Source organism: Crocodylus porosus, unplaced genomic scaffold (assembly GCF_001723895.1).
Source record: "Crocodylus porosus isolate Cpor-Errol unplaced genomic scaffold, CroPor_comp1, whole genome shotgun sequence".
Taxonomy (NCBI): Eukaryota; Metazoa; Chordata; order Crocodylia; family Crocodylidae; genus Crocodylus; species Crocodylus porosus.
The window spans coordinates 233,927,745-233,941,436 of NW_017728886.1; the positions used below are offsets into that span (position 1 = coordinate 233,927,745).

The 13,692-nt window shown below is 40.8% G+C and overlaps 1 protein-coding gene across 1 annotated transcript in view; it reads left to right on the forward strand.

The window, feature by feature from the left end:
- VPS13B (vacuolar protein sorting 13 homolog B) overlaps positions 1 to 13,692 on the forward strand; it is an 869,608-nt gene that overhangs the window by 429,749 nt on the left and 426,167 nt on the right. Inside the window, exon 20 of the mRNA XM_019545488.1 lies at positions 8,226 to 8,373. Coding sequence (XP_019401033.1) covers positions 8,226 to 8,373 — 148 coding nt within the window. The remainder of the gene's footprint in view (positions 1 to 8,225; positions 8,374 to 13,692) is intronic.

The following is a 13,692-nucleotide window of genomic DNA, read 5'->3' on the forward strand; positions in this document are numbered from 1 at the left end:
ATAGAGAACATGTTTTTTCTTCTGATTTCTTGCCATTGCTAAAAGTGTTAGGATTTGTTTTAACCTATTCTTGTTATGGTATTAGAGGAGTGTGATGTTTAGATAGACAATAAACCTCTAAATCTGCTTTATAATATAGTCCTAAAGTACTAGGTTATTTATTTTGATTTTTAAAGCCATGTTCAAATTCTCAGTTTGATTATTTAAATTGTTGATGATGTTTATTACATGCTGATTTCTTCATGTTTTAAGAAGAATGATTCAGCCTTAAAAGTGTAACTATCCTTGTAGATGTTACCAATCATCATAGATAACATTCTTAAAACTTCAGTGTTGCAGGCTTGAGATTACTGAATTCATTGGTAAGAAAGGAAATATTAATTACAGTATCAATATTACAATATTTTTAACATTTTCTGTATTCAATTGTGATGAGAACTCAATAGGCAAAGAGAAGTCATAATATGAGTAATGATTTTCAAAGTTGGAAGCATAGTTTTTGGGCAAGGATATTAAATTTACATTGTGGAGTTTGCTACTTTACTGTAAGGGACCAGGAAATGAGAGGAATTAATACCAAATAACACTTAGTCTATATGTAAGGCAATGAGAAAAGCACTATACCATTGGTCTCTACTTTTTAGATAGTTGTCATTATTTTTTGAGGTAAATATAATTTTTTGTAGTATCTAAGCCCTTCTATACTAGTTAGTTTAATAATATGGTGTCTGATTGACTTCGTGGGGTATCTGGCTTTTTTCTCTTTGTGAGATTCGGAAAGTTCTGTTGGGAGTCGGTTGGCATTTTCTCTTCTGGATAAAACTGATGCAGTGATCCTCATTCTGGATATGGTGGAAAAGCTTTATCAAAGGGATTTATACAGTGTTTCTTAATATTCACCTGATTGCTTCCATCAGTTGAGAGTGGGGCATCTTGCATGGAGTGCGCTTGTGCGGTAGTTTAGCAGTCTTTAGTATAATTAGGGCCTCTGTCTTTCCATTTTGATACCTCAAGTGGGCTCCCAACAAGCATCTGAAGTGGTTCCCTGCTATTTTTTGGTACCTGGGAGAGAAAGATGGTGCACTTGAGAGAAGGTCCTGAAATGGAAGAGCCTAGAGACAGACGGGACAAGAGCAGCCTGAGAGGCTCAAGAGAGAACAGCTGGGAATGTTTTCCCTGACAAAAACTGCTTGGGCTTCAAGCAGAAGGACTCTGTTTGTTGTTTTTCTGGCAATATAATATGGGCTTTTTATTTTTAAGAAGAGCTGGTCGCTTTGCTGCTCTTGACTCTGGGTGCATTTCCTCATCAGAAGTTGAACCAGAAGGTAGCCCTCTGAGGCTCCTGACAGATTTTTAGCTTAAGGTGCAATGGGATCTAAACCGTGATCCCAACAATTGTGCCTTTTGCTATGCCATACATGCCTTGTCAGTGATCCTGGGCTCCTCCTGCAACAGCAATATGAAACCTGGGTGCCAGCAATAACCTCATTGCCATATGGAGCTTGGGACCAAGCCAGGATCTGAAACTGGCTTAGTCAGGTCCCCAGCCACAGCCAATAATCAGCTGATGGCCAAAACCTCAGCTGGAATTTTTGCAGTTCCCCTCCTGAGTTGGAAACTATAAAAACCTCACTGTGGCAGAGCACCTGTGGCGGGGTGGTCCCCAGGAAATGCCACACCAGTTGCTTCCCTAGTGAAAAGTGAGTATGGGCTGTCCTATAGCCCCAGCGGGGTGGGTAACCCAGCAAAGAAGTTGGCAGGAACAAGGGGGTCCTGAGTGGGGCAAGGAGCCCAGAGTCTGGAAAGGACATAGAGCCTAGTGAGAGGCAAGTAGCCCAGACGCTAGGAGCACAGTGTGTATGCAAGGGGCATGGACCCCAAAGAAGGTGGCCAAAGGTGGGGCTCGGATGGTAATCTGGATGCCATGTGCGAAGGAAGGGACATGGTATAGGGGAGGCAATGTATAATGCCTTAGAAATCAGGGCACTGAATGGGCAGCCTCCTGCATTTTAACATTTAGTGCTATAACAGCAAGTCATCGGGGCAGACTGCCCTAAACAGGTGAGCGAGCTGACATTGAGACCCAGCCCTGAAATGGCCGCCTGTCACAATCATGTGCTTTGCAGTGGGGCAGTACATGTCGTGTTGTAGGTTGTGGTGTAAAGCGACCTGTAAAATGCATGTGATGCCCAGCTGAAGAGCACACAGGATTTTTATGTGTCCTGGCTCATGGGGACCCCAAGAGTGGGCTGCCAGGACAGCTGCATCCTAGACTCTAGAGTTCTAGGGACCTTGCTTGACCCTGACACTCAGCTGAGTGTCAGGATCTGTCATGGGCCAGCCCCAACTGGTCACATGTACAATTTAAGGAGTGATAGAGATAAGCACAGAGTTGTTACACATTACATATGGAATAGTTGTATTTATTTTTTTTCACTGTATTATCAAGCCTTATATTGACTTAAATGTGTGGGTGGGTTACTAACCTGTTAATCACTTTGTAAATGTAACTTGTTTTAGGGGCCTGAGGGAGGCCTAGGGATAACCAGATGGAAAACCAAAAGGTCTATTCCAAGGAGTGTTCAAGGAGCCAGGGGCTCACCCATTCTGGAATCTATGCCTGGACTGACTTCAGGAGATACTAAGAACAAACTGTATAAGGATTTGGGGGGGGGGGGAGCAGGAGGGCAGTGGGGAGGGTCCAAGAAAGTACTCTCTGGGGAATCTGCAACCCAGGGAAGTACAGGAGAAATTACTTAATATGTCAGTCATCAAAAGGAAGGAATGTTTACTGCAAGCAGAAGGAGGGAGAGATAGAAGGGAGCCGTAGAGGTTTTACCATTAAAGTGTAAATAATTTTAATTAAATCAGTATGGCTCTTATTCATTAAAACTTTAAACATTTTTGCAACATGGCGTACTGAGCATAATTAAAAATTTAAGTCCCCCTGAGGATTGATTCATTTCCAGATTCATCTTTTAATTTCTTCAAGATCAGTAGATGAATTGGTGTGGAATTTGTTTTATTTTCCTCTGCAACACAAATGCTAGCCTACTGTCTCCTTTGTTGCAGTAAACTCCCTTTTGTTTCTGTGTTGTTCAATAGAATACAAAGGCTATAATTTGTTTCATAGCTACATTAGATGTTCTGTATCCTTATCCTTACAATACATTGTTAGTAACCAAAAGGCTTGGTTCTCAATTAAGTGTTTTAAGAAATATGCAGTAAAGTTTATATGTATTTTTTTGATGTTGTGATGAAATGCTGATGATAACACTTGACCGTAGCATCTCTTTTCCCATCACATTCATCATCTTTTGCCACAGCTGTGGTACTATTGTCATCTGCTATTTCCCAAGCCACAATTTCCTCGTCAGTTTGTGGCTAAAGCCCAAATCTTGATGATCCTTTTCCATCCAGTTCAACATTGATCTTTCATCTACTGCATACTTTTAACCATCGAGTTTTTGCCAAAAAACTGACAAGATTGTATTGGGCGTCATCAACAGCAACATCAGGCTTGATTTCAGTAAGCAAAGATGAAACAGCTGTTTCATTGTCCAGATCAGCACTCATACACTCAATACTTGGTCATAATCTTTTCCAGCTTTGTCTGGCTGTGATAGTCTTTTTTTCCCCTGCGTGTCTTATGGTTTAACATATAATAAAATGTTGCTGATCCAGTTATATAGTGGCTCAGAACTAGATATTGTCTCTTTAAACAATATTTTTCCATCATGCTGATTTCATTATCTCTTAAAACCTCTAGTCTTTTGAAGCCATCCCTTGAATTTGGCGTGCTAGCCCTATTGCCATGTCACATCTAGAAATGCCATATCATGGCAGGAATGGGGCTCTCCAGAGTTGGTAGGAAAGCTGCAAATTTTTTTTGCCAGTGAAGAAGTCATATTAACATAAGCTGCTAAATTTTAAAAGTGCAGTGTTATTAAATAGTGTCTGACAATTATGTACTTAACAAACTTCGTCCTGGTTTTGTTCCTGAAAATTATTTTATCGTGCTGCTTGGAAGTTCATTTAGCATTACTATGTGGAGCCAAATGGTATATTCTTATGTTTGCCCAGAATGGATTTTTAGGGTTTTTTTTTCTTTTTTCAAACAGCTCTGATTGAGGTGCATGTATCTTAAGATGCTTCATTTATCCAGTACATAGTGAAGGTAGCTAGATTGGTTTTCTTGGGTTACGGTTAAAGCATACTATTTTCTTAGTTAGATGCTGATTTTTCTGATGGACAGTTTGTTTTTCTTGCACTAATTTTATTTTCCTAGTGGACTTTCTGAGCTCTGTTAAAGGTATTTTGGAGTCTCTCTCCTTGGATGATTTTTTTTTTTCTTTTTTGTGCACTGGTTAATGTAGTGATCTGTTTTCCATTGGGGAAGATTTATAAGCATATTGCTCTGCCTCACACGAACTGTTTCCCCACAATGATTTCTTCTGCAACGTGTGAGGTTTCTCACTTCCCAAGTATATGAATTACATTATCACTTCAATCCCAACAAATTTAAACAATAAAATAATTGATTAAAAAGCATGTAATCTTCCTGCCTGATCTTCTGAGAAATTGTTGTCATCTTTAAATAATAATCTTCAGTAAAATCAACAGTGAGAGTACATAGTAGTTTTCTCCTACTGACTGTCATATGTTGGCAACTATTGTCATATCAGGTGTACCTACTGTTTACCTAATAATCCTTGTGCACACTGAGGGAAACCTCCAAGCTCTGCTTGATCTCTTTGCAGAAGCCTACCAAACTCTGAGCCTCTCTCTTAACATTGAGGAGAGAAAGCGCTCTATCAGCCTGCTCTGGGCCATGAATATGACCCCCTCTTCCCAAATTACCATAGAGGAAAGACCCTAAAGTTAGTTGAGCACTTTCCCTATCTTGGTAGCCATCTCTCTCAGAGAAACATGGATGAGACATCCAGCACAGGAGCAGAAGTACTTCCTTTGATAAATATGTTCAGCATGTCTTTATTGATTATGCTGTCTGGAAAGATGACAAGATCCAGGTCTACAATGCAGTCATTATCCCCACTCTCCTCTATGGATGTAAAACATGGGTGACCTATCATCATCTCAAGAGCCTGGAGAGGTATCATCAACAATACCTCTGAAAAATCCTTCACGTCAAGTGGGAAGATCATTTCACAAATGCCAGCATCCTTGCTAAAGCTAGTGTTATCAGCATTGTATCAGTGATCCATAAGCACCAGCTTCTGTGCACCAGACATTGTGGGCACTTCCCCATGTACTCTGGGGGTGGAAGGGCAGCACTTTAATTAGAGCAGCTCCAAGAACCACTCTGAGTAAAGCGCTGCAGCATCTTCTGTATCAACATCTACGCTCTTAAAAATGGCAGTGGAGGCACTTCAACTAAAGTTCTTTTCTGTAAAGCACTAAATGCACATATAGCCTTGTATAAATAATAACAATGATTATTTCATCCCATTTTGTGTTTTCATTGATCTGTGGATTATTTTGCAGATGTAGAGTGCTGTACAATTTATTATTATTTAAGATACCTTAGAATTCATGATTCTTGATAAAATCTTTTTGTTCCTGGAAAACTCAGTTAACCTCAGCTCTTTATGACAAGGAGAACTATGCATCCCTGCTAGCTGACATTGGCAACCAGAGTGGATGGCTAGAGACCCTCTGGGTTAAAATCTGTGGGGAATATGGCACAGGGGACATGATGGTGGGAGTCTACTACAGACCTCCCACCCAAAGTCAAAAGCTTGACCAGGAGTTCACCAGGGAATTGGCTGAAGCCACATTCTCCAGGTCCATGGTTGTCATGGGAGACTTTCAACTACCCAGACATCTCACGGGAAGAGCATTCAGCTAAATCCGAACGGTCACAAAGCTTCCTCTCGTGTGGATGACCTCTGACACGAGAGGTCTACAGGCCAACGAGAGGCAAAGTGCTGCTCGACCTGGTACTGGCAATCGGGAAGACCTAATCGGTGACCTAGCAATCAATGGGAAGCTGGGTGACAGTGACCGCAAGCTGATCACCTTCACCATCTGCCGCAAAGTTGGCAAGACGGTCAGCAATACAGAAATCCTCCACTTCAGAAAAGCTGACTATGACAAGCTCAGCAGGCTTGTCAGTGAGGCCCTAAGGGACCATGACCCCAGAGGGAGGGGAGTTCAGGAAGAGTAGTTGTTCCTCAAAGGAGCGATCCTGGAAGCACAAGCAAAGTCTATCCCATCTCAAGCAGAAGGCAGCAAAAGGGCACAGCAGCCCCCTTGGCTCTGCAGGAAACTAGCGGACCTCCTGTGTCTAAAAAGAGAGACCTACAAAGGGTGGAGGAGTGGATCCACCTCCAAGGAGGAATACTCTGCACTGGTCTGGACCCGCAGGGAACGAACAAGAAAAACCAAGGCTGAGACTGAGCTCCAACTAGCTACAAGTATCAGGGATAATAAAAAGTCATTTCTAGATATGTGGGGAGCTGGAGGAAAAGTAAGGGCAACATTGGACCCCTGCTAAATCAGAAGGGACAGCTGACAACTGACACCTAGGAAAAAGCTGGCTAGCACTACAGATGAAAGGGTCTTTGGGGGTCATGATTGACCACAAGGTGAACATGAGCCCTCAATATGATGCTGTGGCTAGTAAGGCGAGCAAAGCGCTGTCTTGCACCCATAGCTGCTTCTCAGGTAAATCACAGGACGTCATTGTCCCCTTGTACTTCGCCTTGGTGAGGCTGCAGCTGGAGTACTGTGTCCTGTTTTCGGCTCCACAACTCAAAAAGGATGTGGAGAAGCTTAAAAGAGTCCAGAGGAGAGCCACGTGCATGATCAGAGGTCAGGAAAAAATGATGACAGGCTGAGATCTATGGGACTCTTCAGCCTGGAAAAGTGCAGGCTCAGGGGCAATCTGATGGCCTCCTATAAGGTTATCGAGGTGTTCACCAGTATCTGGGGAACATTTGTTCACCAGAGCACCCCAAGGGATGACGAGGTCGAATGATTATAAACTCCTGCAAGACCGTTTCAGGCTGGACGTTAGGAAGAATTTCTTTACTGTCCGAGCCCCCAAGGTCTGGAATAGCCTGCCATCGGAGGTGGTTCAGGCACCTACTCTTAATGCCTTCAAGAAAAAATTGGATGTTTATCTTGCTGGGATCCTATGACCCCAGCTGACTTCCTGCCCCTGGGGCAGGGGGCTGTACTCGATGATCTTCCAAGGTCCCTTCCATCCCTAATGTCTGTGAAACCCTGAAATAAGATTTCACAGATATCCTTTGGTAATTGGTTAGATTCAATTTTGAGCATTCCTTGCCCACTTAATAAAAAGAATTTTAAACAATATGTAGCAGTGATGCTCAGCCTTTTCACCCCACAGGCCATCTTTGGGCCAGATCTGGCCTTGGGCTGGGTACCACCCCCTCCCTGCCCTGTGTAGTAGGAGTGGATCCCAGGGGCCTGCTGCTGCCCCCAGAGCACCAGAATTAGGTTCTGCTGGCCTGGCATCACCCACTCCCACTGCCCGTGTGCCAGGATTGGGGCCCCAGGGGCCTGGCACCAACCTCTCCAGGATTGGTTCCCAGGGCCCTGGAACGGCCTCCTCCTGCCCTCTCGGAGATTGGGTGTTAGGGCCCAACATGACCACATCCTGTCCCAGCTTGCCAGGATTGGCTCCCAGGTTGCCTAGCATTGCCCTCTTTTGCACCCCCCCTGTACTGGGACTGTGTCCTGCAGGTGCAGTACTGTCCCCACTCAGGCCTGCAGGCTGAGATCAGTCACTGGATCCAACACACAGAGCCCTAGGTTCCCAATGGGTCCAGAGATTTGGCAGTATGGGTGCAGTGTCACTCTTCTCTGAAGTCACGGGGAGCCCCATGGGCCAGATGGCATGGGGCTATGGGCTGGATGACATGGGGCTGTGGGCCAGCTCTTGCCTGCAGGTCAGAGATTGAGCACTTGAGTATATCGATTAGTAGGAATATCAAGAACTGCATATACAGATCTGGGTAGAAAAACACTTAAAAATTACAATCTATTTGATACTTACTGAAGGTATTCAATATATAAATTTGCTTTCACAATATATGTGCTCTAATTACTAATTCGAGACTTTTCCTAGGGGAAATCAACATTTAATGAAGCAGCTTCTATGGTGGTGTCATGTTTTATTACATATCCTAATTTTCTCTGAATTAGTTACTACATAATTTTTTTTTCCCTCCTTCTAGCAGCCTGTAGGAACTGTTCCTCTGGGTTTGCCAGTAACGAGGAAAAAAGAGGATGAGGTGTCAGTTGGAAGTGCACCTATGGCAAAACAACAGTCAAATCAAGCCTCTGAGTATGCCAGCAGCCCTGTCAAAACAAAAACTGTAACAGGTATGTTCTGTCCCTAATTGCCTTCTAGCTTCACTCTATAGTGCACATGTGCTTGCTGCGCACACACACACTTTAGCAGATCAACTGTGCAAATACAGTGAACCACCCTTGCAACCTAAAACTTTTCTAGAAATTTTTTTATTTAATGTACAATTTCTTTAATTAAAAATAATCAGAATTTTAATTCTATAACATTTAATTTTCTATTTTACCTGTGCTTTGTTGCTACTATTAAAACTGTTTCAGACTGTTTCAACCCAAGCCTGGCTGAAGGAGAAGCACTTACAACAGAATTTTATTTATTATCTGATCATATATATTTCTTTGATATATGTGAACTTTTGTTCTGTAAGTAATTTTTAAGTTACAGTCTATGTTATGATATTTATTATAATGCAGTTAATGTATCTGTGACTGAAATTATTTCAAATGCTGTATATTCGCGACTATAATTTCGGTAATGAGGTGTTGATCAAAAAAACTTTAGGGGCACTTGACAGGAACTCCAGGCTGAATACATCCTTTTTAATGAACAAAACAGGAATTTTTGAAGAAAGTATTGTCTTTATTTAACACACATATTCATATTGGATCATAAGTGAAGTTTACAAACGAGGATGTTCAAAAGAAAATTTTAAGAAACGGAGTGATAACAGGCCACTACCTTTTCCACCTTCATATCTTTCCTCAAGATCATGGTTACTGTTATATCCATAAGAAATCAGAGTTAATGGTGCTTTGGACAGCTATGATATCTTTTGGTATTTTTATATAATTAGAATTGCCTTTAAGTGATGCATTTATTAAAATATACATAAATGTACATAAAATGCTAGTAGCTTTTTTCCTTTCCGCATTCCATTGAAGTACCTGCTGACATTTGGTGCTTTTCGGTACGGGGACCTTGTCTTCATATATGTTCATCCACTTGAGCCTGGCAAAATTGGACTCCCTATAACTGGGACTTCTGGGAGAAGCCAGTCCCTCCCTCGCACTAAGCCTGCTTGCTTTAATTTTTGATCTTCATTGTTCTCTCAGATAGAAACCAGTGTTAAAAAAATTGGGTGAGGTACACGGGGCCTTTAACATAGAACCCAGAGTCACATAGCAATTGTGACTTTATTTGTTCAGAGAAGATAAGTAGGAACATTGGCAATGCATAGGGGGTGCACGTGCACCCCGTGGGATTGCTGGTCAGCGCTTGCCACCCCTGCCTTCCTCACCACTGACACTGCTGCAGCCACCTGCGGGAGCTCCCTGCACGCTGGCAACATGTTTCTGCTGCCAACACCACTGCCACCTGCAGGCAGTCACTGTGTCCCCCCCAGCCTCAGGAGGCATGTAACGTTCATGAATAGGAAACATGTTTGATCTGAGGGAAAACTAACGATGGGAGAGATTCTGAGAATAGGGGGCAAGTAGAAGAAGGTAATTCAGGAAAAAAAAACTTGGACAGATGCACGTTTGCTGTTGTTGATGAGTTAACTGTCAAGTATAGATTTTTAATAGTTCTTTGAAAGTGTTTTGGAGGGGGGGGATTAAGGATAGGAGTAACTACTTACCGCATCTACACAAGGCACTGACTGCATAGTTATTACTACAATTGCACAGTAATTGGAGTTACTGCACAGTAGCATTGCCAAATGGCTTTTAGGTGATGCTGACTGCACAGTAGATGATTACTACCGCACAGTAGCATTGCATCATACTTCATCCCATGCATCACAGTAACAAGCTACTGCACAGTCAGCATGTTGTGTAGATGTGTCCAGTGAGTCAGAACTTCAAAATTTATATTCTGAAATACACTTGCAAAAAATATACAGATATTCATCCTAGACAACTAGTTGCATATACAAACATTCTCTTGTAGGTGCAAATGCAGAGTTAGTATGTTGCAATTACAGATTTATACAAATGTGTACATCTTTCCTGGACATAACTCTTAATCTGAATTTTAAGTATTCATCTCTAGACTTATGCCTTTCCTGTACTGAGTTCTTTGGTTAATCATGATCTTCGACCTTTGTTATTTTTTGGAAAAAGTTTGGAAGAACTTTCATTTGTTTGAAATGGTTACACCAGAAAGCTTTTGGGGGAAAAAATGTTCAAAATCTAAAGGTGTCAGAATGGGTAGAATTGTACAGACAGACCTGGTAGTCTTATTGTGTAACTTATTTTTAACCAAAAACTATAGCAAAAATGACAATAAATTACAAAGTATGTTAATAACAAACACAAACAAAAGCTGTTTCCTTGGATCTCCAAAATTGTACCAATTCTTCTGCAGTAAAACTGCTCCATTTAAATTAATAGTGGATGTTGAGACGTGATGCTTTTAATTATTTAGCAAAAAGGGCATTAATGCAGCAAGAAAGAAGACTTGCTTGTTAGGATTAATTTATATTAGAAATCATTCTCTTTAATCATGTAATTTATTTTACTAGTTTAGCGTAAATCCCATTCCTTTTGTGATTAATCAGGTATTTAATTTCATTGTAAATTAATTTCATGGCACAGAGTTTGACACTAATAAATAAAACATGATAGCCTTGATTCTCTTAGGAGATGGAACACTTAGTCAAACTACTATTTTTTTCCTTTTTAAACTACAAGCAGTTGTTCTTTTCAAAGGTAAAGTACTGATTTTTGCTTAGTTAATTTCTGCTTTGTTCAGTACTTCCAAATTGTAAAAGGGAAAGTGTTCTTTAAAGGAGCAGAACTCTATAGCAAATCAGTATTAATTTTTTTTTAAAACAAAACCTTTTTAAATGTGTTCTTTTCTATCTGTCCTTATATTTGACAGAACATGACATATGTGACAAAACATTTGGTTCTAATTTCAGGCCTAAATCTTTAAATATGTGCATATTTTGCATACTTTGCAGTTGCAGGTGTGAAATACCTGATGCACTGATACAAATGGGAGTTGCTGCTAATAAGGAGTTGTATAAATCTTTGATTTGACCACGTGGAACTCATGCATGTGCACTTATTCATATGCACTTTTTAAAATGTGAAAAGCTACTGAAAATGAACGGGGACAAAGATAAGCTTTTTTAGGCTTTGTGTTGTACTCAACTGGGTAAAATTGGCTTCTGGTTGGAAGATTTAGGGAGTTGCATGAGTAGAGATATGGACCATCAGTAGAATTGCATGGCCCTAGATTTGAACTCTTTTTCTTTGATTTTCAGTGCAATTTGCTAGAAAGACCTCTGCCATAGATGTAAGACCACAGGAAATGGTGGTTACAAAATTTTGAAGAGGTTCAGGTTCTAAAAAATGAAATTTCCCTACCTAAAGAATGGGCAGTTGACTCTTTACCCTTTCTTTCAGCAATTTATTCTGTTAGAGACATTTTTCTTCCAACATTAAGAAATTAACAGTGCATTTAACATTTGTGCATTGGTGATATTTTTCTTTTTTCATTTCATGTAGCCCCTTCCTACTAATATTTGTCTGTCTTATATTTATTTGTTTCTTGTATATCTAGAGTTTTTTCTCACTCCTCTTCTCTTTCTCTTTTCTTTAAAATGGGCAGTAATGTTTATAATAATCTGTATGTCCAGGTTTTTTGCTGTATGGGGTGCCAACTCTACTAAATAGATCAGTAATGACTGTAAGGTTGGTACCTCTTTAACCAACAAGGTTAGGTATAGATGCCTTAAATAGTCAGGTGGAAGCCCTCTAGTATAAGGCATGTGTGTGTAGTCATGGAGGTTGAATGATTATATCTTAAAATCACAATTTTGATAAGAATTTTGAATTTACCCATTTTAATTCTAGCATGATCTCTGAAGCTGTTCTCTTAAGAACTGCTAGAAACCAAACTTATGTATTAAATTAAAGCAGCTTGAAATTGCAACTGTCAGATGATTTAAAACGTATATCTCTAACTCTATCAGACTGTGAGAGAGCAGCTGCTGAAACCTTGCCAGAAATGAAGTATGGGAAAAGAATAAAATTGTTACTTACATGGCATGCAAAGTGTGCTCAGCAAGTATATAAGAAATGGATGATTCTGCTGTGATTTTCAAACTGTCAGAATTATTTATCAAGCTTCTGGAGATGTCATGTGCACCTCCACAAGCAAGAAAAGACAAAAGTATGTGTGATCCTAATTTAATGTGATATGAAACTGAGGAGAAAGAAAGGGTGGGAAAAGATTCTCTCGCTCTCTTTTCTAAAGCACTCCCCAGCCTGCTTTCGTCAGGCACATACCATCTTTGACACCTGCTCTCTTCCTCCTTTGAGGTTCCCTTTTACATTCCATTCTTCTCTTTCTCTGAATTGAGACCCACTTTAAAAAGATGTTTGATAGCTGAATTCTTATTTAAGGTCTTAAAGACCAGTCACCTAGGTCTTCTCTCATTTTTAGCAGGATTGAAAGAAAAATAAAAAGGACAGTGGGTGGGGGTTGGGGATTGGCTAGATTTGAGCTAGCTGGAGAAGAATATTCACCCTGAGGAAGCCTTAGTAAAGCTATTTTGCATGCATGGCACAGCTGGATGGGAGAGTTAGTATGGGTCCCTGTATACCAGGAAAGAGGATGCTTGTGTGCTGATATTTTTGTAGGCTTAGGAAAAGTGGTAGTATATCAGGTTATGAACTACAATTTCAGTGGATTCTTTTGTAGTGTCCTAAAATATTGTGCGTTTGCAAAAGCATTTTTCAGTGAAGCAGAAAAGAATTGTTTTTATTTTGAGCATTTCGTGTATAAGGTCCCCAGTCTTTGAGGAAAATCGATCAAATGTTATATATTCATTCACAAAAAGGCTCTAATTATAGGAGCTCTATTAGTGAAAAAAAGTGGTTTTGATTAGGTAATCAAGGTCTCTTTTCATTAAGTTTCCTGAAAACTTCAATTTCCCACGGGACATCCATCATTCAGGAATACAGGCCCCTCTTGAAATATATCATCCTAAGGATAGCATTGCTAGATGTATTCTGCTGCATTTCTGTGTAGTACTTGCACAGTCACGGAACTATGATGTGGCTGGAATAAATTGAGACGTGACGGGATAGCTCGTATGACTGGATCACTGTCATGGGTGAGTATAAACTCCCCAGAAAGCACGGGCAGGGGAGAAGAGCAGGAGTTGCACTGTATATTAAAGAGCGGTATGATTGCTCAGAGCTCCAATGTGAAATGGAGATAGGCCTGTTGAAAGTCTCTGGGTTACGGTCAGAGGGGAGAGAAACAAGGGTTTTTGCTATAGACCACAAGACCAAGAGGAAGTGGTGGATGAGGCTTTCCTCAAACAGCTAATGCATGTTTTCCCAGTCTCAGACCCTGGTTCCCATGGGGGATTTCAGTCA